At 35.7% G+C, this 25,130-nt stretch overlaps 2 protein-coding genes and 2 long non-coding RNA genes across 5 annotated transcripts; all 4 read left to right on the top strand.

Moving 5' to 3' along the window:
- Positions 1-2,467: 2,467 nt before the first annotated feature.
- LOC136716126 (uncharacterized) lies at positions 2,468-4,179 on the top strand. 2 transcript variants are annotated; one of them, XR_010805119.1, is made up of 4 exons: positions 2,468-2,538; positions 2,747-2,855; positions 3,119-3,224; positions 3,920-4,179. It is a non-coding gene; the product is annotated as an uncharacterized LOC136716126 (long non-coding RNA). The 2 variants fall into 2 exon arrangements; XR_010805120.1 differs by having other exon boundaries at positions 3,119-3,228.
- Positions 4,180-4,476: 297 nt separating this feature from the next.
- LOC136716127 (uncharacterized) lies at positions 4,477-6,870 on the top strand. Its single transcript, XR_010805121.1, has 4 exons — positions 4,477-4,556; positions 5,136-5,220; positions 6,012-6,117; positions 6,422-6,870. It is a non-coding gene; the product is annotated as an uncharacterized LOC136716127 (long non-coding RNA).
- A 783-nt stretch (positions 6,871-7,653) lies between these two features.
- Positions 7,654-11,022, top strand: LOC136715796 (beta-microseminoprotein). Its single transcript, XM_066693178.1, has 4 exons — positions 7,654-7,715; positions 8,801-8,909; positions 9,256-9,358; positions 9,560-11,022. The coding sequence occupies exons 1-4, from the start codon at positions 7,713-7,715 to the stop codon at positions 9,672-9,674; spliced, it is 330 nt and encodes a 109-aa protein (XP_066549275.1). The 5' UTR covers positions 7,654-7,712; the 3' UTR covers positions 9,675-11,022.
- An 8,045-nt stretch (positions 11,023-19,067) lies between these two features.
- On the top strand, positions 19,068-23,155 carry npy4r (neuropeptide Y receptor Y4). Its single transcript, XM_066693626.1, has one exon. The coding sequence runs from the start codon at positions 19,148-19,150 to the stop codon at positions 20,297-20,299; it is 1,152 nt and encodes a 383-aa protein (XP_066549723.1). The 5' UTR covers positions 19,068-19,147; the 3' UTR covers positions 20,300-23,155.
- Positions 23,156-25,130: the final 1,975 nt, after the last annotated feature.

Below are 25,130 nucleotides of genomic sequence, written 5' to 3'. Positions count from 1 at the left end.
TGGGGAATTTGGAGGCCAAGTCAACACCTTGAACTCGTGATTCATCAGACCAGGCCACCTTCTTCCATTGCTCCGTGGTCCAGTTCTGATGCTCACGTGCCCATTGTAGGCGCTTTTGGCAGTGGACAGGGGTCAGCATGGCCACCCTGACTGGTCTGCGGCAACGCAGCCCCAAACGCAACAAACTGCGATGCACTGTGTGTTCTGACAGCTTTCTATCACAACCAACATTCACTTTTTCAGCAATTTGAGCTACAGTAGCTCATCTGATGGATCGGACCACACGGGCCAGCCTTCGCTCCCCACATGCATCAATGAGCCTTGGCCGCCCTGTTGCCGGTTCACTGCTTTTCCTTCCTTGGACCACTTTTGATAGGTACTGACCACTGCAGACCGGGAACACCCCACAAGAGCTGCAGTTTTGGAGATGCTCTGACCCAGTCGTCTAGCCATCACAATTTGTCCCTTGTCAAAGTCGCTCAGATCCTTACGCTTGCCCATTGTTCCTGCTTCTAACACATCGACTTTGAGGACAAATTGTTCTCTTGCTGCCTAATATTTCCCACCAACTGACAGGTGCCATGATAACGAGATTATCAGTGTTATTCACCTGTCAATGGTCATAATGTTATGGCTGATCAGTATAAATATATATATATATATATATATATATATATATATATATATATATATATATATACACTCACCTAAAGGATTATTAGGAACACCTGTTCAATTTCTCATTAATGCAATTATCTAACCAACCAATCACATGGCAGTTGCTTCAATGCATTTAGGGGTGTGGTCCTGGTCAAGACAATCTCCTGAACTCCAAACTGAATGTCTGAATGGGAAAGAAAAGTGATTTAAGCAATTTTGAGCGTGGCATGGTTGTTGGTGCCAGACGGGCCGGTCTGAATATTTCACAATCTGCTCAGTTACTGGGATTTTCACGCACAACCATTTCTAGGGTTTACAAAGAATGGTGTGAAAAGGGAAAAACATCCAGTATGCGGAAGTCCTGTGGGCGAAAATGCCTTGTTGATGCTAGAGGTCAGAGGAGAATGGGCCGACTGATTCAAGCTGATAGAAGAGCAACTTTGACTGAAATAACCACTCGTTACAACCGAGGAATGCAGCAAAGCATTTGTGAAGCCACAACACGTACAACCTTGAGGCGGATGGGCTACAACAGCAGAAGAGCCCACCGGGTACCACTCATCTCCACTACAAATAGGAAAAAGAGGCTACAATTTGCACAAGCTCACCAAAATTGGACAGTTGAAGACTGGAAAAATGTTGCCTGGTCTGATGAGTCTCGATTTCTGTTGAGACATTCAGATGGTAGAGTCAGAATTTGGCGTAAACAGAATGAGAACATGGATCCATCATGCCTTGTTACCACTGTGCAGGCTGGTGGTGGTGGTGTAATGGTGTGGGGGATGTTTTCTTGGCACACTTTAGGCCCCTTAGTGCCAATTGGGCATCGTTTAAATGCCACGGCCTACATGAGCATTGTTTCTGACCATGTCCATCCCTTTATGACCACCATGTACCCATCCTCTGATGGCTACTTCCAGCAGGATAATGCACCATGTCACAAAGGTCGAATCATTTCAAATTGGTTTCTTGAACATGACAATGAGTTCACTGTACTAAACTGGCCCCCACAGTCACCAGATCTCAACCCAATAGAGCATCTTTGGGATGTGGTGGAACGGGAGCTTCGTGCCCTGGATGTGCATCCCACAAATCTCCATCAACTGCAAGATGCTATCCTATCAATATGGGCCAACATTTCTAAAGAATGCTTTCAGCACCTTGTTGAATCAATGCCACGTAGAATTAAGGCAGTTCTGAAGGCGAAAGGGGGTCAAACACAGTATTAGTATGGTGTTCCTAATAATCCTTTAGGTGAGTGTATATATTGCTTTCAAAGAAATGTGTTTTGTTTTGAATAACAAAATAAGAAGAAGAAGAAGAAGAAGAAGAAGAAGAAGAAGAAGAAGAAGAAGAAGAAGAAGAAGATAAACAAAATAACTAAAAGGTTGCATACTTCATTTTCAAAACCTCTTTAAATAAAATAGATTTTGGCATTGCATTTACTATTACAATTTATTTTACATAACTTCTGCCTGGGTCATTTAATACAAATGAGAGCTTTGAACCACCTTATGTGAACCATACAGTAGATGGATAGAGGACACTAATCTTTACATGGGAGACTGACAATTAGCCTTTTTTCCAAACATGAGTACAATTTCTTAACGTTTCTTAAATCCTTAAATGGAAGCCTATCAACAAACACAGGTGTGCATTACTAACTCACTGACATGTAAAGCTTAAAGTAGTCAATATTTATGCTTGAGAATGAGAAATATTTGAGTTGTTTGTTTAACAGATTTTCAATTGACCTTCAACCTGGAACACCCTGTCACTTTATACATTTCACAGTATATAAACCACTGTTTCTAGAATGAATATTACCAACTCCTACCCATTCTCAAAAAGGGAAGCTGAGGACTGCAAGACAAAATGGTGAGTGAACTCTTAGTGTCTTTCTGTAAATAGATTTTTCAACTTCTTATTGTCTAAAAAAACCTGTTACTATCTATCTATTACTATTAATAATAATACATCAGGTGATTAATTTAGATTCATACATCCATAGATTAATCAATAGATACATTTAGATGTCTGTTCATCATGAAAAGTGACTGAAGACTAACATGATGCTCCTTTGCAGAATAAAATCCTTTACATCACCTTTGGAATGTTTGCCTATGCTGCAGTATGTAATACCCAATGCCAATTCACACCATTGACATTTGATGACATAAATCATCCCCCAAAAGGTATGTATCAGTAGTTTTGTATAAAGAATGTTTAAACTATTGCATGTTCAATTGTGAATTCAGAATTGTTCATACTGAATTCCCATTAAGAGGAAAATGCAGTGTGTTGGAGGAGGGGGGAAAAAGCAACCCCACCCCCCCCTCCACATTGTTTTTCTGCTCTGATCCTCTGGATCCATTGTGAAAGAGGCACTTTCATGTCAATTCAGCATTGTTAAGAGTGTACTTCTATAATAATATTATGAATATTGCTTTTTCCCCAGGTTGTCTGGACAACAAAGGAACCCTTCATGCATTTGGGACAGTCTGGAAAACTGAAGACTGCTTTCAATGTACTTGCACTGATTTTGGTGCTGACTGCTGCAGTATGTAGGTAGTCAGGAATCATTTTTATGTTCATTACAAAATCCTTTTTTCCCCATCAACACAGTTGTAGGCAGATTCTTAGTAATCAATCAATCTTTAAATTTTCATGCAAAGTACAATATGAAAGTTTGATCAATTCAGCTTACAGTACATCAGTTATAGTGGTTATGGTGCATCATTTGAAAGTGCTTGATGTTTTAATTTGAATTTCAAGAGGAACTTACATATGTTACACAAAAAGATTGCAGTCAATTCAAGACAATTATTTATTTTCATATCCTGTTTATTCTGCATTACTTTGCATATCGAGGCTGAGTGTCTTGCTATTCAAACTTGAATTTCAAAGCCTTTGAATCTATTTCAAACTTAGCTCCATATTTTCTGAAACTAATTATAAAAGTTAGGTATGGCAAAAAGTATTGAAAGACAAGTGGATAACAATTTAAATTGGAACAGAAAGTAAATATCTACTAAGGAACTTTATGTTTCTATTTTTATTTCAATAAACTTTGCAGAATCAGTCTGTATTTGAATGGTTACTTAACATTGGTAATAAAACATCTACACTCAAATAGGTTATGGAACTAGAAGAAAGAAACATGAGGAAAGAGCAATTTATTTGCTCTATGCATTTTAAGACTGCTTTGCTGTAGCCCCTTCCAGAACATATGTCACATGATGTCTTCTCTGTCTCTCAGGTTTCCACCATTGCCTAATCTTCCAGACAGCTGTCTTCAGCTAGTTGACCAGAAGACTTGTACTGGTAAAACTGTGCAGAAGGATGACTATTCCAAGAAATGCCTTGGGAAATCTTAATGACGATGCTCAATTCTGAGGGATTGTTGTTTGGAGATAGAGCAAACTTACTTCAGAACAAAAACATAAGTTCAGCTCTTTTCCAACATTCTCTTCATGTAGAAGTGTCAGTTGTCCACAAAATAAATGTATATGCAAAGCTTCCTGGCGTCTGTGTCTCAGTATAAAACATGTATGAGATATCAGAGCTACAGTATATAAAGATTACAAAGTACTGTTTAGAATTACTTTCCACAACCTTTTTTGGTTCAAAGGATCTTACTACTTTTTTATTTATTTTAAACAGCAATTTAGGGCATCTGGACTGTGAGCAAATTTGTAAAATTACCTTTTCCATCTTGTACATTCAACTCATTTTATCATGAGATCCGTGAAGAGCAGGAACTTGTTCTTATTTGCATATATCACGTGATGCAAAAAAAAAAAAAAAAAACTGTGTATATATATATATATATATATATATATCTGCATATATTTACATTTTTCATCAACTGAGAAATCACCAGAGACATCACAATGGTATGTATAAAACCTGAATGGAGCACTTCTGAATAAGAGAAATTTCAAATGCATTAAAAATTAAGATTATGACTAAGATATGTTTGACCTAATTTCCTCTAGATTCCAGAAAGTCAAATACTGCAATGGTTTAAGGATATATTTGAAGTGTGTCTGGCTGGTGTTATTTTAACCTGCAAAGCATTCTGCTTCTGTCCAGACTCTTCCTCTATGTACAGTTTGAAGATGTAGTTTGAGCTGGTCTCACTGGTTTAATTTAGAATTCAACTCAGCCATCCCACAACCTGCTTTGAATGATGCTAAGGATAAGCTACCTTGTTTCTCAATGGGCTTCTCTATATTTAATTATTACACTTTCAGTGTTACAATACAATAGACCAAAAAATATTCAATGCACTTCAGCATAACTATCCCTGACATTAAATCAACATTCATTTTATGACCTTTCAAAACAGTATTATATGCTTTCTGATTAATTCTTTCCTCAGTTATTTTTACCTTTGACATGACAAAAAAGATTAAGTTATTCTCCATACCTCTAGTTAGTAAATCATGTCAGTTTTGTTTTTCTTTTTTCAGAAACACTTTCTGTATATCACTCTTGGGCTTTTTAGCTTTGTGGCCATGATCAGATCAGATTGCTATATAGAGATGCCCAAGTTTGGTAAGTATTCCATTCAGGAAACTAAATTGCTTACAAAAAGTTTCAGTTTTCTCCATGTTACAAAAATCAACAACTAAATTACTATTTTAAAGTAAATTTTACAGATTTTTTTAAACTGTATTGCGCAAGTTAAAGGATATAAGCTTCACTCCATTCCTAACATTACTATGGGTTACAAATCCTACAAAAGGACACTGTAGATTGCAGTAAACATTCCCACTGGGATTAGTACTGTAATATTTACAGCTCAAACACTAGAGCCATAAATCATGATATCTGACAATACTACAGTGCACAGGTAACATTTTGTGGAAAAGGGAAGTGAAGTTCTATTGAAGTCAACATCCTTGATCATTTTTTCAACTCAAGATTAGTTTGTTCAGTAGAAATAAGAAAAGTTTACTTAGGATTGTTGATGTGCACACCTTAAAGCAGAAGTATTTGTATTGCAAAATAAATATTTGTATAAAGACATATTTTATGACAAGCATTAATGGTGTGCTACATGTTTTTTTTTTAATGGAAGGAGTACATCACCAATACATGTTTAATTATAGATGCCTGTTTGAAAAAATAATAATAATTATTATTATTTACCAGGAAACACACTACCAAAAACAGACACCAATAATTCTTAGGTTTTGTATTACCTTAGAAGGCTTGAATGATATTTGATATGTAAAAAAAAAAACTTTCAGTTTTTTTCCACCAGTTAACTTTAATTAAAGTATTAACAAGTGCAGTAACCATTAAGTAAGGTATATGCCTTTCATATTTTGTATTTATTTTAGGCTGCAGTGGAATGGATGGTGATTTTCATGAATTCAATTCAAATTGGCAGATGCAAAATTGCTATAAATGTAGTTGTGATAAGGCTGGCATTTCCTGCTGCAACATGTAAGTATATACAAGCCTTTCAGTGCACAGCCATGCTCATTCACTCATTAACCAGTAAGTGTTTTGTGTTTCTTTTCATATCACCAGTCTAAAGTCTTACTTTTATTTTTAATACTTGTTAATAAAACTTGTATTTCACATTATTCAGTGAAAGGACTACTTCATAGTGTGGTCCACAGAATTATTGATCACTCACTCAAAATCACGCAAGAACCCCTCAGTACAAGCAGCATAGCGAAAGTGTCAAAAGGACTTGACTCTGTTCTAATCTATAGTCATTACATGAGGTTTCTGTCTCTTCCAGGATCCCAACTGCTATTGATATTCCATCCCACTGCAAGATGGATGTGAACAAAAAGGAATGCACTTGGAAGATTGTCCTGAAGAACGACCCTTCAAAGGAGTGTCATCATTGCCTGAATTGTTAATTATTATTAATTGATACTAATGAATGGCTCTCATACTGTGATCACTTTGTTAGTGTGATCACTTGTGTAGCTGAACTGTAGAAATTATATAAGATTCACCTTCCAGTGGGTTACCAACCTTTTTGTTCTGTCCTCTTCCAGATCTTTTCTTGGCTTAGTATATGATTCTTTCTACTGTTTTACTAACTCTAACCATCTTCTGTCATAAAGGACTGTACTAAATATTAAACAAAATTATTAAATGTAAGAATACTGGTAATGTTTCCTAATATCTATAGCTACATAAATTATATAATAATAAAAATAAAAGTGAATGGTTTACTATTTCTGTGTAGTTATCATGTGAAGTTCTTGGTAATGGTCCAGAACACAAAGACTGGGCTAGGGACTGTTTTTTTCATGTGACACAATAAAGGCATGCATTTTTTAAGTTTACTTATTTTCTATTTATATGTGTCCATAAAAATAGACATGCAAAAATTCATGCAAATTCCTCTTATAATCTTAAAAGCATGGATATGGTTACTTGTACTACAACAATACATGACCAGTATAGTAATTTAAGATCTTGTCCATAAGGGATAAGAAAGTGCATTACTGTTAAGGTGGTGATTGCAGGATATGCACTATGGCATCACTATTGTTTCTAATGTATTTAAATTAAAAATAATGTGTGGATTTAAAACTGCACCTATCCTGGCATCACATCATAGAATATCCCTTCTCAGAGACTCCCAAATCAGTGCCATCAGCTCAAAGTTAAAACAAAAAACAAAAGTAATTTTCAAGTATGGAGCTCTGTGTTGGGAAATTATACACACTTCTGAACATAATTTTATGCAATCCCACACTTTAGACTTGTGCTTTATCACGTTTGAGGTACAGAAAGTCATGATTACTTTTTCTGCATGAAAATTGATTTGGCACTATTGCCAAACTGGCACCAATACGATACAATACAAAAGCAAAGTTCAAGTAAAAAAAAATAATTCATAAAGCCTTTATTTAATGACTAATGTTTACTTTTAGGAACTGCCCTAGAAGTGCGGATTTGTTCTCATAAATATATACCTTATCTGAAATTGCACAGTATTCCAAAAAGTATAAATTCATCACCTGCCTGACTTTCTCTGCCGCAAGCATCCACTCAGAAGCATAGTGCACAAGATGGTAAGACTTACCATTCGTCCTGTGTTCTTGGTAATTAACATTCTGTGATTTAAGGCACAATTAAATACAATTTCATATTATTTGCATGCTTAATTAATCTAATTGTTTATAATGCTTAAATGTATATCATAATATAATGCTATTGTATTGATTATCTAAACTAGAAGGCACACAATGGCATTCTAGTACATGCAATAGATTACAACAACAAACAGTATTTGCTTTCAGCTTTCAAACCATTCCTTACAGGTACAGAGACAATCTTTGGGTCAGTTGTGCTTCAACTCTTTCCTGTGATTTATGTCTGTTCAGAATGTAGTCTAGAAGTCTATTCTAGTGTAGATTTGATGACTTGTCCCTTATTTGCTTCGTAACAAACCTCTTCACAATAGTTTTGATATAATACTTTCAGTCATTTTCCCTTTGCTCAAGACCATTATCTAGTGAATTGTATTCTCTGTATTCTTCTTGACCATAGCTTTAGATGTCAAGTCTTTATGGTTGTGTTTATTTTTTAAATGTATTTTCTACACTTTTGTGTTTTCTTTCTGAAGCCAGGGGTATGAAGGGGAATAATTGTTTGCAGTTGGGTTTATTTTTAAAGTCCATATTTGTAAATATTATATCAGTGCACACAGACCCTTTCAACTTTCATGATATCCTTTATGCTAAGTCAAAGCAGAGTGAATAATTCTATTAGACAAATACACAAAAGTGAAATATGATAATGTGGGATTAGAACAAGTTATCCAGGTAGTTCATTCAACACACTTTAAAACCTTTAAGCTCTGATGACATGGCATTGCAAAGCCAAACAACAAGGCAGTATGTGTGGAATATCGGTTTACTTTTTCACAAAGCCACAGAGATATCATTTGACCTTGTTCTGTCTATTTTATTAAAGGTTTAACGCACCTTTATTGATTTATTCTTGGGCAATGGAAAGAAAATATATATTGTTTTTGATTATGATTGGTACAGAAATATTAATTGCTGATGTTGAATAAAGCCTTTATATTTAATGTGTTGCTGTATTTATTTTTTGGGAAAATAATATTTAAATACTTTGTTGTTTTTGTTGACAGAGTTCCCTGCTTGGTGTTACCCTTGGTCTCTTGGCTTTGATTGCTCTATGCAGTGCTCAGTGCACCTTTCAGCAACTGGTACTAGAAAATATAAATGACCCACTGAAGGGTAAGTTAACCATTTTCAGCAAGGGTCTCAAACTCTGGTCTTCAATGACCACAAGGTTCTCTCATTTTCCAGAACTCTTAATTACCAAATGTAAGTAATTAGTAACTGGACCAACTTAAGACTTCCCCGTATTTATGATATCAGCAAAATTTGATAAAATAATAATTGTCTGTTCAATGGAAATCCAAAAACTGAGTATGAGTATGAATAGTTACTGTGTTGCATCATCATCATAAATGGCAGATCTTGAGTGAATCTAACTTACAAGCTTAGATTTAATACATATAAATTACATAAATAATACATATCCATGATGACATATCCATGATAATGCTTGTGTTTCTAGGTTGTCAAGATACGGATGGTGTTATGCATACGTTTGGATCTCGTTGGATGAAGGACTGTTATGAGTGTGAATGCATCACTCAAGGCATCAGTTGCTGCAACAAGTAAGATGCTTAAATGTGTTGGATGTGAAATATTGATGATGCTGATGATGAATATTATGATCTTACTCTTAATAACAGAGAACCTAGTACATATATACATTATGTTCAGAAAACCATAAAGGGCTGATTGCCCTTTTAACTGATGGGTAGAATGAGCTGCTTCTTTTCAAATCATGCTTTTTCCCTGCCTGTTATTTCCAGGATTGAAACTGCAGTAGAAGTCCCTCTAGACTGTGAGATCATTGTAAACAAAAAGGACTGTAGTGCCAAAGCTGTCCTGAAGAAAGACCCAACAAAGGATTGCGCACAAGCCTAAAGACAACTGAAAAAAGATGATCAGAATCAGACATCTATTTATTTACTCTGTGCTTTTATGCAAGTTGGCCTGCCAAAAGACTACACCATTCACCCCAGTTTGTTCTCTGTCTAAGTTGTTCAACTGATTAATTAAATAAAGTTGAAAGCAGATTCCCTACTTCAGCAGTAGACACCTGTAGAAGCTCAATCTCGTGTCAATGCAATTATTATTTAATTAATCTTCACCAGTGGGATCATTCAGAAATAATGAATTAAGTTGAAGAAGTTGTACCAAAGTCATGCAACAACATAAAAGTGAAGTTAGAGGTATTCCTTCTCATACACCTACCCTGCCGTGCATCTCAACCTGGGATATGAGGTCCTCTGGAGGGCTTCAAAGACATTACAGGGCCTCTCCCTACAAAATCGTATACAAATTGTGTAAATGTTCTAAATTGAACTGTGACTGCAGTGAAAACAGTCCTGCTGTGGTAAGACTATTTTTGCTCTCTAATAACAAAGATCTGTGTATTAATTTTTTAACGTACCTGTTGTACATGCTAACTAAGAGCTGGTCAGATTCAATAGATTAAAACTATGGCAATAGAATCAGAATGTTCTGTCCTGCACAATCTTGACTATTTAATGAATATCTGAATTGGACAACACAGTGACTATACACATATATTGCTGCTCAGTTCTTGTCTACATCTTTCATCAATTGCATGTTTACTGTAATAAGAAAATGATCCATAAAGAATACACAAACTAGTCAAACCCCTATGGTTCCTATTGAAAGCCTAAAAATGTGTGTGAAACTTGTCAAACATGGTCCACTCTCATTATAGTTTTTTTTTCAAAAGAATTTAGAAGCATATCCATGGTCACAAATAGTGTGAGCTAAAAGCACTGTGGTTATTGGGATCATAAGATGAGACCTGAAATAACCTGGAACTCCCAAACAGAGATAGTGGTGCATGTAAACACAAAAGTGATTAGATATCTCTAATAAATCACAGTACAGTGTTGTGAATATGAGTTGTTCAGGATCTTTCAAATATTGGCTTGATGTAATTTTGTTTGTTTGTTTTACAACCCCAATTCCGAAAAAGTTAGGACAGTATGGAAAATGCTAATAAAAACAAAGAGGATTGATTTGTAAATGTACTTTGACTGGTATTTAAACAAAAAACATATAAAGACAAGGTATTTGATGTTTTACCTAATCAACTGCATAGTTTTTGGAAGGTAAACATTTATTTTGAAATTGATGCATGCAACACGTTCCAAAAAAGTTGGGACAGGGGCAATTTAGGACTAATAGCGATGTGACAAGTTGAAATAAGAAGGTGATGTGAAACAGGTGAGGCAATCGTGTAATCATAGTCTATAAGGAGCCTCCAAAAAAGTCCTAGTCCTTCAAGAGCAAGGATGGGTCGAGGCTCGCCAATCTGCCAACAGATGCGTCAGCGAATAATCCAATACTTTGAGAACAACATTCCCCAAAGACAAATTGGTAGGATTGTGGGCATTTCACCTTCTACAGTGCACAATATAATTAAAAGATTCAAGGAATCCGGTCAAATCTCAGTGCATAAAGGGCAAGGCCGAAAACCACTTCTGAATGCGCGTGATCTCCGATCCCTCAGACGTCACTGTCTTAAAAACCGTCATGAGTCTGTAATGAATATCCTGACATGGGCTCGGGAATACTTTGGTAAACATTTGTCGGTCAACACCATTTGCCGCTGCATCCACAGATGCAAGTTAAGGCTTTACTATGCAAAGCAGAAGCCATACATCAACACTGTCCAGAAGCACCACCGACTTCTCTGGGCTCGGTCTAATCTGAGATGGACAGTAGCACAGTGGAATCGTGTTTTGTGGTCCGACAAGTCAACATTTCAAATAGTTTTTGGACAAAACAGCCATCATATTCTCTGGGCCAAAGAGGAAAAGGACCATCCAAGCTGTTATCAGCATCAGGTCCAAAAGCCAGCATCTGTCATGGTATGGGGGTGTGTCAGTGCCCATGGCATGGGTAACTTGCACATCTGAAATGAGTGTATATTTTCAAAAATAAATTAAATTCACAAAGTAAAACATCAAATAATGTGTTAATAAGTTAATCATGAGTTTTCAATATAGTACAGGGTGAATTTAATTTTCAAATGACTTTTTTTTGTGTGTTTTTTTGCAGTTTTCATACTGTCCAAACTTTAACGGAATTGGGGTTGTATTATTAAAAGGGTGTGTAGAAACTGTTCAGGGACTGATTAGCATAATGAAAAAAGTACAGATCTTCACATGGAACAACACCTTCAGCAACACAGAGAAAAACTTATTTTTTCTGTCATGACTATTTTATATCTGTAACTTTGAAAAGTCAAATTAAAGCCCCAAGCTTAACATCTAAACCTCATCTCAGCTGCCCATCACTATGCCCTCCCTTTCCCTGCCTTCCACACACCACAGGATTTTTCCATTCCAGCTGTCATACTCTGTATATATGCCTTTATCTCCTGCCCATATTTCCTGCCATATCCAATTAATATCAATTAGTTTGTATTTCTTGTTTGAAAATGGATAGGAACTTGGCAATTTTGGCAGCCTGAGGAGAGATGTTATTTAATAGCTCAAACAAACTAAAACTCCACAGAAAAAAAATGTATATCTCCATAAAAGGCATTTCAGCAAAATAATTGTTATTCAAATATCATTTGTATCTAAATGATAATCTCCAACAATGGTCCTGAAGAGCCTATGGTTAGGTCAGCTTAGTATCTTCCATTTTTAAAGAATCAGAGACACTAGATTCAGATCAATTAGGCAGGCGTTTAAGCAAATTCAGTCATGTACAGATTATCGGCAACAAACACATTCACTTTCAGTCCTCAAAGACCAGTTCGCCTTATGACATCTTCTTAATTGATTTCTGTGTTCCCAATCTATTGATAATGGTGATTTAGAGAACTATAAGAGTAACTGTGTTTGAGTTCTCCTGGTCCAGTGCCTAAGACCACAATCAATCATTGTGTGGTAATGGTGCAGTCTGTTGTGTTCCCACTAGAAGGCAGCGAAGCCTTAGTGATAATACAGTGGCATTCTGCTTCCTAAAATACTTCACTCTCCAGGATCGCTTCGTCACTCAGAACCCACAGAAGCAGACTGGCTGTATTATCAGCAGTGTACATGGAACAGGACTGCCTCAGATCCAGCTGGGTCCAAAAACCTCATGAATTTGTGGAGATTTTATCTTGGAATCCAGGTAAATTTTATTTCTTTGTAAGTTCAGGTACAAAAGTGTGCACTGACAAACTACATTAATCTGTTGTGTTTTATGTTGTGTCTCTCTGTCAGACTAGTGTTCTCTTATTATTACTTATTATAGATGATCTGTACCTACTGGGAATATTGCTGGGTCTGGGACTCGGGAGGGATATATTAAAACAAACAGAAATCAAGAAGAAAATCAGCTCATACTATAGTTTTAAAAACACAAATCTGAATACAAATTTAGATTTTTTTAATAAGGTATTTGTTAATATATTAAAATTAAACATATAGTATATTTATCAAACAAAAAATGAGTAAAATTCTGAAATAAATGCATAAGGTTTTTATGTGTAGGAGTGTATATATTTGCAAGTATTATTATTTTTTAAGTAGTATTATACTTATCTTGATGGGTTCAGGATTGCAGAAAATAAGTCTTGAGCTTTGTTATTTTAGTTTTGCCTTTTTAAGGGCTATCACAAAGCTAACAGTTCAGCATTGCTGCAATCTCTTGCACTTATCTCTCTCTGTGAATGGAGGCAGAGTTAAATGCTGTGCATCTTTTCTGTGCAGAAAAACAAGTTGAAAAATACAAACATCTTTCAGGTGTCAAATTTGCACTTCCATTCCCTTTGTTTCAAAAAGGAGGCATGCGGTGATCCCAGCCTATTTGGCACATGCTTATGGACAAATTGCTCCTGTAACCACTGAGACAGAATTAAATTTGGATTTTGAACAATCACATGTGTGTTTTCTAGTCAAACTAGATAATATGTTGGACAAAAAGAAAAGGCTGTTGTTGGCAAACTAATCTGGAGACCTTGCCTCTTCCTGCTCCCTTTTTAAACTCCTCCACTTAAGATACATGTGTCTGCTAGGCTGACTTTGCCTAGTAGGATGATGATGCATAGATTACAGAAATTGGCATTACTTAAACTAATGGAATTGTGTTGCTGAAATAAACCTGGTGTCTGGAGACCAGGAGATGAGAATCCCAATGTAAAACCATGTCCATTTGATAAAATGGACGTGGAAAAAGGACCTTTACAGATCTGTTAAGAGAACAGATATTTAAGGTCATGGTCATGAAATAAATAATATTAACAGCATGAATGTATTATTAATATTAACAGACAGGTGTAATATTTAATTCATATCGCTTTACATAAATTGAGTGATACAGTTACTTGTACCAGAAAAAACTGCAAACAACTTCTTATCTTGTCTGTTGTGATTGTTTTTAATAATTTGCACAGGTATCCTCACACAGGTGAAATGTTTTGCTTCTTTCTGGTCAGTGCTATCCTGAGTTCACGTATGGATATTATTGTATACAAATTATGTTTTAAAAAAACTCTTACAGTGTTGCAGAACACTCACTAGTGTGGACAATAAACACAACACGTCAACTGTGCTGTTCTTATTCGTGATATTATGTCCAACATATTTAGGATTTTTTTGTATTAGTTTAAATAATGTATCACTGTTCATATATCAACTGGGAAATTAATATAGAAATCCAATGAGACATTGTTTCCTTTATGATTTGACAACCCGCAATAAACTATGAACACTATATTGTATATTGGAAATATATATCATATCAAGGATTGCATCTGAGCAGGAATACACAATAACATGATTGTTGAATGGAGAGGTGTGCAATGGTAACAGGAATCTTTGAAAGACTGGTATATATTATACATTCTTATGTATAATTATATTCTATAGATTCTAGTCTAGAATATTCTATTATTTTCTAAATGGCATATTTGGCTTTTGAGACAAAAAAAGTATAAAAATATCCAATAAAAAAAGAAAGAAAAAAGAAAACCAGTACAGACCGCAAGTTTCACAAATGGCATTCTACCGAAGCATGTGTAATTGTTATCAAATTGCTTTATAACTAGAATACAGTCTCCTATGTGGAATGCAGCGGCAGCTCACCAGCAGATATGGTGCAGAAGAACTGAGAATTTATTATTAGATTTATTATTATTACTGTTAATAGTTACCTAGGAAAATAGCTGTCCAAGGAGCAGCAACAGACAGCAAGCACAAAAACAGAACACCCTGTGACTTACATTAAATATGTATTTATTTGAGTATCCTTTTATATACGTTTATTATATCTACAGATGGAAAACAAAATTGGTTTGCTAATCATCAAAAGAGACTAATTGTTTTTCATAGCTGGAGAAATAGATACATGTGGGAATTGGTTTAATTTATGGTTTATCTAAATTGTGTGCTGCAGCCAGCTGTAGCCAGGGCTGTATGACGCATTGGTTTCTTCAGTGACTGATGTATTCATAAATATTAATCCTTCAATCAAAAATTGTCTTCTAGTTCTTCTGTTTTGGTTTTATTTTTTATTGTGTTCTTACTGACTACTGTTTCTCCCTTAAGCCTTTTGTTCCCTTTTAAGAAAAGTACCAGTGTTTTGTTCATTGTATTGAATAAATGCTCTGGGCTTGGTTTCAAAGTCTCTTTGTTTTCAGTCTCCAATATACAACCTTTTAAAAATGAGACACTTTGCAAACTGAATCGTTACTTAAGCATTATTCAGCTGTTTTTGATATATCTCAGCTTCACATTATAGACCTGTATATGTTTGTTATGCTGCTTAGAATGTAATTGTTTCATGTAAATTCATAACTCTGACAAATGAAGTGGAGGGCCTATTATGAGAATTTATTATGTTTGTATTAAATTAAACAGATGTGAAAATTAAAATAGTGTCAAGCAAATGCATACAATTCAGAGCCTCTATATTCCAGATGAGATACTATTTTCTTGAAGGTCAAATGAAAAGTATTTCTATAAAAAAAAAAAAAAGATTTTATAACAACATAACATTTCTTTGTTAATGTTTAAGTTTATCATATAGTCATTATTGCATCAATATTCCCGTTCAGTCTGACATCCAGACAGGTGTCCTCGCACAGGTGCAATACTTCTTGGTCAGGATCATCTTCTAATAATAAAATGTGGTCCTGAGTGATGTTCACATTGATTTATGGACTACAGCTCTTAGGAGGAGTTTTACAAAGCTGTTTCACACAGGACACTCAGTAGTGTGGAAGACCTGCTATTTCTTTGTGAATATTAAAGTTTAAATGCCAGGTTATTCCAAATACTGTCATCAGGACATGCACTGTCCTTCTCAGTAACAGAGGTGTCAAATTTTAGTCCTGGGGGGCTGCTGTTTTTTGTCCCAATAGGGGATCCCAATTACTTAATTAATGCCATTATTTACTCAGGTAGGCTTAACTAGAACTTTCCTATGTTAATGTTATAGCTGATACCTTACAATTGTTTGATGACTCAAAACACTGAACCCATGGAGCCAAGAGCTGGACTGGAATGAAACCCAGCAGACACTGAGCCCTCCAGGACTAGTCTGACACCCCTGCCTTAGAATGTCCATTCTGTCAGTTATCAATCACATGTCCTGACCTTGGTATTGCTCCATTACTATTACTCCCACTTACAGAATAACCATACATTAGTTCTTCAGTTCTCCAGCTCCTAGCTACTTCACACCATCCACTTGTTTAATATGTTTTAGCAGTTGATCAGGCTCTGAAAATACATCCTTCTTATTTTCCTCTCGATAGTTTTAAAGTACATAAAGTATATCTTTTAATTTGTATATTTTTTGGTTGATAATCATAATAATCTTGCTATCATGCTAAAATACTTCATCATAAAGTCATAAAGGGACTATAGTCTTTTAAAAAAAATGAAAACCTTACTAGATTAAATTGTTATACTAGGATTAATTAAAGATGGCGATTATAGGGACAATTCAGTTCTCCTGTTCCTCTGTCTTTGGCTGTAGTTGGAGAAGTGTCTCTGTAGAAGGATCCCTCAGTCTGTTGCCCATTGTGATGGAGTGAACTAATCTTTTGGGAACTATCTTCTTGGTCCTCCATTGTTCCTGTTTGATAACATCTGACCCTGGGTTCACAACAACCATATTTTTTTGTTCCCTCTGTAATGGTGTCATTCTGTATTTGCAGCTAAAACAGTTTAGAATACGAAGAAAATCTGAGAGAAATTCTCAATACATTGATCTATAAAACTGAATCAAGCTCCCTTTTAAGGTAAATGACCTTCGCTCTCTATTATTTCCTACTGTATTCACTTGTATTCAAATAGTTATGAATAATAATGTCTACAGCAGGGATTGTATGGGAAAAAGATTGTGCTTTGGTTTGTCCTTGACTGACTTTGATGCAGTATTGGAGAGTTCATCATTGCCTCGGTTCCACTGGCATCAGTGTCCATGCTGTTCCAGAGCTTTTTGTAAAACCTGGTCATTGTTGGAAGTCCATCCCCTGTTGTCGGAGGAGGCAGAGCGATTGTGGGACAGTGTTGTGTTTCTTTATAAAAACAAAGAAGGATATAACAACACTACGAGCAATAGAGCCTGATGTGGAAAGAACTTTTGTGGCTATTTTATTCTTTCTGCTTTACATGATTGGAGGCGTAATAAAGGCACGTTTCTGAAATACCTTCCAGTTGTATCGGCTGCTACCGTTTCGATTATTGTGCTTTTTTTTTTTTTTGTCTTGTCACGGCACTACACCAGAGTCCTGTTAAATCCATGTTTGGCAAGTTTTTAATACACTCTGATATTAACTGTATGCAGTAATTGTTTGTGTGTGTGGACTTCATGCAGCTAATAAAACTAATTTATTCTTGATCCCACACGGCAATTCATAATGTAGCTGATGTGTATCTATTGTGTTTTAAAGTCAAACAAAGTATTCCCTTAGTGGGCGTGATGTATGCTTATGGCCACTCATGCCATCTACATATCAACTTTTGATATGCTGTTAACATCACAAATTACTGAAATGTGGAATAATGCAGCAGTATGAATAAAATTGCTAGCACTGAATGGCAGGCTTAAATCAATACAGCTAGATAAGAAATATATTTTGTTACTGGAAGTGTGCGTGTGGGGGGTGTCTTTTGAAAAGGGACAAAACTGCAAATTCATACAATTATGAATACATACATGCATAAATAATTCATTTTGGGAATTGAACTCACGCTGTGCATATCTGTTTTTAATGGCTAATATTCCACTACTTTACCACTCCCAGAACCTCAACAAAACAGACAGACAAAAATCAACAACAACAGATGTTGAACTATTAGAACTATTCCGTATTTTACAATGACATTTATGATAGAGATTTAAAAGACAGTTGTCCCATTCCCCCATGTTTTTGGCTGTCCTCTTAACCTTAAACATTGCTGACATTCCAGTCTCCATTTCTAGGGACCTCTTTCAAGAGCGTTTTGACATTGATCATCCTTAGCATATGAAAGTAATTAAACTGCTGTTTCAATAAAATTCTCCTAAAACTCTGTGGATGTATATGTGCTTTAAAACAAATCAAGTGAAGCAATTTTGAATATTAATGGTGGTCTTATTTGGAAGTCAGAAATCACAACATTTGTGTTAAGCAATGAAAATTTGGAATTGAAGAAGCAGCAACTTTGTGTACAGTCATCCATATTACAAGATGAAACCTCTCTAGTCAACGCAGGAGACCGATCACACACTTTCCTGCTTTCTTTTAATTATTTATTGTGCCACTTGCAAGACGTAAACACTGAGAGAATGAAGAATCATTTGATAATTTGTATTTCTCTAGTCTTCAACTGAAGCATTGTAGTAAGCCTACCATGAGAGGAGTGTCCTACCAATATCTTCCTTGACTGACTCACCCCCCAGTCACACAGTACATTAGATACCTGAAAATGTTAATCCTTACATTTTACTACATCCCCCACACCTATTGTCAAAAATTATGTCAACTGGCACCACAGCTCTCAGATTACAATATTTCACAGTAACCTCAAATGTGAACGGTTTTGTACTCAGGGATACATAATTATTTTAAAGCCAGATGTTTGAGGTATGTAAACAGGCATGAAAACTCATCCTTCAGAATTTGAAATATTTCTCTATTTTTAACTGCATTTTTCTCCCATCAGTACCTGAGTGGAAATATATACCCTTTTATGACTCAATTTTGTATTTTAAAATGTTAATGGGATTATGGCAACGATATATATCATTTATGATTTCTCTTCTCTCCTACAGGTGCCTCCCTTCATTTGGTCTTCAGTGTTCCTTTCCTACATTGACCTTTGAAATGAGCAAGCAGTTCTGTGTCTTCTGATACATTCCTGATGGGTGCCACAAACAGGACCAGATTTCTTAGCCTGGATGAGACATCCTTTATTTTCTCCAGAAATAAGTCTCTCTCTTTTAACAGTACGATCAATGGTTTTCCTCCATTTGTAGACAATTGTAAGACCTCCCCAGGCATCACTGTCTTCCTGGTGGCCTCCTATTGCAGTGTCATGATTGTGGGGCTTGTGGGCAATGTGGGTTTGATATGCGTAATAGCCAGGCAGAAAGAAAAGGCCAATGTCACCAGTATACTCATTGCCAACCTGTCATTCTCAGACATCATGGTATGTGCGTTCTGTTTACCCTTCACGTTGGTCTACACCATCATGGACTACTGGATTTTTGGGGAGGTTCTCTGTAAGATGATGCCATTTGTGCAGTGCATGTCGGTGACTGTCTCCATCCTTTCCCTGGTCCTAATTGCCTTGGAGAGACACCAGCTCATTATTAACCCTGCAGGATGGAAACCCTCAGTGCCTCAGGCATACCTGGCTGTAGTCATCATATGGATGCTGGCTTGTTTTATTTCGTTGCCGTTCTTGGCCTTCCACATTCTGACAGAAGAGCCCTACAGTGATCTTTCCTTCTTCATGGCCTCCTTGGCAGACAAGGCCATCTGCACAGAGAACTGGCCTTCCCACCAGCACAAGCTCATCTACACCACGTGGTTGCTGATCTTCCAGTACTGCATCCCTTTGATCTTTGTCCTGGTGTGCTACATAAGGATCTACGCCCGCCTGTGTAAGCGCAAGGACATGCTGGACAGGACCTGCGAGGACAACCAGAGAATGACTCACAGCAGGAGAATAAACGTCATGCTGATATCTCTGGTTTCTGCCTTTGCCATCTGTTGGTTGCCCCTCAACACCTTCAACACCGTGGCCGACTGGAACTCTGAGGCTGTCGAACACTGCCACCACAACCTCATCTTCTCCCTCTGTCACTTGGTTGCCATGTCCTCTACTTGTGTGAACCCCATCATCTATGGCTTCCTGAACAACAATTTCAAGAAGGAGGTGAAATCGGTGGTGCTTCATTGCAAGTGCGGCCCTCTTGAGGATGACTATGAGCACTTTCCCCTGTCCACCATGAACACGGAGGTCTCCAAGACTTCACTTCGCCTGAGCTGTAGGAATAACTCTGTGTAGGACAATAGATTACCTTTTGAAGGACTCGGCTGGAACCTCTGGTAATACAAAAAAGTGTTGAAAAGTTTCACATTCGATTGCAGTGTGGTAAGTGTTGTTTCGAGGGTGATAAATAAATGGACTGCATTACTTTACACAGAAATGCACTTTAAGGCCACTATTCTCAAACATGCACATTTGTTGGAGAACTGGTACTGTACTTAAATGTGGGTTATTTTCCATTTTCCAGGGTTTTTTCCATTTGTTTTAAATGCAGTATCAAATGTATTCTATGTTTACAAACAACCCCCATGGAAATCATACTTCACCTGAATAGATTCAAAATGTGCATATGATATTCCGAATTTCAATTTCTCTACGGTAAATGGTGTTACATTTTAGTTTTTTTTTTCTCCTGAAAAGAGCATTCTTCAAACCCCAGAAGAACATGCTGAACAGTATCAAGGGATTCAGTAAGGAAAGATGTATAAACTGAAAGTAACTGTATAACGAAGAAGTCAAATTCTAAAATACATGGATTTGACATGCATGGCATTGTCAGGATACCTTAATCGATATTTTCTGTTAACAAGGATGGTTATAACTCTGCTTCCTTTAAAGAAACAAACAGAAAAGTGTAACACAAAGAGCATTATCAAGCAGGATGTCAGTTGGAGAAGCTCAATTATATCATAATAACAAATACATAAGTCTAAAAGTTTTATGGAAATCGGAAGAGCAGCAAAATAAAATGACCACAAAATTAAAAAAAAAGAAAGAAAGTGGGGAACTTGAATCAGGGTGTACTGGTATTTAAAATTAAACAACTGAGATATCTGTTCCAATGTATTATCCAAGTAGAACATCTACTGAAAATAGAAGAATTGTGGTTTGAAGGCCCACAAATATCTGTCTGCTCCAGAATCTTAAATAAAATAATGAATTACTAAACAATTCTCCTCAAATGGCCTTTAAATATGTTTGAGAACAGTGCTTTAAATGACTGGAAGGTTGGGAATCTGTTGTGAAATGTTAATATCTCAATCCTTGTTACCTTACAGAGGTATTCCTACATAAGGTTGAACTAAAGCAGATGAAGGAAGAAACTAGATACATTATTAATAAATGTATACCTATGACATCAATGATAGTGTCATACTGAATGTACTGTTACATTAGCAAAATGAAGACAATTAATATTGCTTGGGAAACAATACCTTTAATTTGTGATTTAGATTCCACTTGAGAAACTGATAACTGATGAAAATGGTCTTTCTGCATCTCTAATAACAGAAAGTTTCGATAGTAAGACAAGTTAATTTCAATTCTTGCATTTACTAGCATAGTACTTTATTTAAATGTAGTACTACATTTCCTTTTCTTAACCAGCGGTAGGATGATAATAGATTGTAATGACTTCCCTTCATACTGTCTGACACAGAACATTTCATAGAGGGTATTACTAATAATACCGTAGCCAGGTCATTTTCTTCCTTTCATATACGTAGTCATTTCAGTAAACACACCCCTTCGACGGACTGTGCTTCTCAGAATGTGGAGAGCCAGAAATGAAAGGACATAAAACCCCATAGATAAACCTACTCCATTCAATCCATGAAATAATACCAAACTAGACAAAAAGCCACTAATACTCAGTGCTGGTTGCCATGGGCTCAAATTGATTTTAAATTCGGACTTTGATATGTAATATGTGTCAGCAATATCAGAAGTAAAGACTGCAGACTACTACCAAGTAAGCCAATACGGATTATGAAGTGTGTGTATATATGTGTATATATGTATATTCAGATAAAGTTTCATAACATACACATAAATCATAAAATTTTAAAATGTTTTGAAAAGCTATGAATGTTTTTATTTTTGAATATATGTGATTTGATGCACATAGACTTGAAAGCATGATTTATCAAGGAAGACAACCATTTTTCTTTTTTTCATGAATATCCTGCTGCAATAGACATGGTCTTTATTTCTTTTGTGATGCTGCTATTTTAACTGATGAAATTATTTTATAAATGTTTTGCCTGATGAAGTGTTTTAAAATTAAATTTGGTACCAATTCTCAGTATATAAAATAACTTTGCCATGGGTTTGCCTAGAGTAATGCTGTGGACAGAAGCTTCGATAACACCTAGTCTTTCCAATTTGAAATTTTCAAATTCATATGTATATCATTGGATCCTAAGAAATGTGGATATATCATATTTATTAAATATTTTCTCTTATATTTTTACTTAAATTTGAACACCTTCCCTGTTAAATATCTAAAATAATGAAGACTGTATATTTCCTAAGGGAAAACTCCACATGGTGAGAATACTTTTCAACAAGTATTTAGGCTAATTTCTTAAACCATGTTATGTCTCAAAGATATGAGGTTGTTATACTTTAGTCTCAACCATGTAAATCTGTTTGTAAATATATTTTTGTGTTCAGCTGAGGAGAGTAATGAAAGGTATGCATGAAATACAAAATGTGGACTAGATCTTTCAAGACCCACAAATCAAATCACAATTTTCAAGGATTCTTCTATAAAAAGAACCTAATCAAACAAATTGTCCACCTCTTGTTTATTAAATCAAGTCTCTTGTACATGTTTCTCAAGATTTAAATATATCTGATCTGATGGATTTTATTGAAAAGTACCATTGCTGTGCCATTCAATTTATCCAAGTATTTATTTGTAAAATACATCACAAATACATGTATAGTTATTTGCTTATTCATCCTCTTGTGCACCTCAAACATATAGTTGTATTTTCTACAGAACCCCAATTTCTCCTAATAAAATCATATGAAAATTGTGATGGGCATTTATTTTTCCTTCAGGTTTTCTTGTGTTAATTATTATTAAAGTGACCAAGGTTTTAGATACAATGTGATTGATAATCAGACTGCTGCAATTAATTTGGAGGTTTGTTTCCCACCACCCCCCATGGTTTAAAGCACTACTGACAATAACTTTGTGATCAGATTTTTGTACTTTGTATACTGCAGCATTATTTTTGTATTACATTTGTACTTTACAGTGTGCTATCAGTTCACATTACTCTTATGATATGTAGCTATTAGTAGCATAATTGTGTGCAATTTACAGAGATGTAAACTGTATTCATGTTAACTAGAATCATGCAGCTAAGTAAAGTAAAGCCTTAAACACATCACTTCTGTCTTCACTATCCATGGGGAAAATTACTTTCAGAAGGTGTGGGTGATATCTCATAACTTAAGTTCAAGTTCTCGAGTTGTCTTTGTCAAAAATACTGAGATACGTATTTCAAACAGGAAAATTATTACATAATTATGTCACTAGGGGATGCTTTCACAAGTTATCGAAGGCGGGATTGGAAAATCAAAACAGTTTTGTACCATTTTTATGAATATGAGTTAAAAAGTTCAAATGTATTTTTTTTTATTGATATTGAAATGCCAGCTCTAGGGTAGGTCTCTAGACTTTCCATCTCCAAGGTTTAATTTGCATGTAATTTCTGAATGTTTTATCTTTCCATTTATGATGACTTGACAGCTGTTATCTATCGGTCCAGAGGTCCACCTGGCACCTGGCAGAAGTCACAATTATGGCTTCGTCATGAAAGTAATGCATAAACATTTTAATTGAAACACAGTTGCTATGAGAGATGTGTGCATAATATGAATAATAATATATGATTAGAATGGTTTCCTGTTAGGCCTCATGTTTCTCATCAAAACTAATCTTTTCCCCCCCTCATATACTTGATATATACAAAATAGATTTTTCACAATAATTAAGTGTTACTGAATTTAGGTCTTGCTGCAGGTGAACCTGCACCTGTAAAACATTAGCTGTAATTTCTGGAAAATCTGTTTGTTGCATATGCAGTTAGATTGCACCAATTCCATGTTAATGGCAAGAAAATGAAGCACGAGCTGCACAGAGACAAACAGAAGTTCTCGGATTATAGCTGTTGTAAAAAGGTCACACCCCTTCTAAGGAGTTTCGCCTTCTATCCACACCTAGTTGCACTCCCATAACAGCCCTGCTGGGGTCACTCCCACCATGCCTTCCTCCCTAGATAGATTACAGTAGGTATGGCTCATTGGATCTAGAGTTGCAAGACTTCTGCTGTTGTTTCTTGGACATTTCTGCTGGTGTTTGAGGGGAACCCACCCTGCCCACTGAAAACCATTTTCTTTCCTGATGAAGGGGTTCTTTCTGGCCACCTGACAGAATCTACCATTTCCTTTCTATGTTTACTGTTCGTGCAGAGACATTATCACAATATGGTTCCACTAATTCTAGGTAGGAATCTGAATCACTAACTTTACTTTTGGTTTTCGATTCATTTAAGCACATCTGAATAAAAACAAATATTGTAATACAGATATGTACGAAAGCAGAAAAAAAAAAAACGTACGTAATGACTACATATAGATGCACACACATAAAACGGATTAGTGATTTTCTTGTAACATAACAAAAACTCTATAATGTCCGATATAATAAAACAGATGATAATTGTAATTTTTGTCAACCCAAATATGACAAATTAATCAAAGTGTTAAGTACTGTTAATGGTTGTTACCTGTTCAGTTAATTTCACTGGCCTTATTTGGTCTCAGTTTCACACAGTATCACTAAGGAATGCACTCTGTATAAACTGCCTGTCGTTTGAGTTCAGTTCTATTTACTTACAGCCCTCAGGGAATCTTCTTAAATACTTTCTCTGATATGGTAACAACTTCAACAGAAATGATGAATTGGGATTTAATTTTAGAAATAGCATATTTTTTAAATATATAGTTTGGGCAGGACTTCATCCTGCCAAGTCTAAACAATCGTGCGTTTATA

Source organism: Amia ocellicauda, chromosome 20 (assembly GCF_036373705.1).
Source record: "Amia ocellicauda isolate fAmiCal2 chromosome 20, fAmiCal2.hap1, whole genome shotgun sequence".
Lineage (NCBI taxonomy): Eukaryota > Metazoa > Chordata > Actinopteri > Amiiformes > Amiidae > Amia > Amia ocellicauda.
Note: the sequence above shows the minus strand (reverse complement) of the source record. Positions and strands in the feature narration are given on the sequence as shown.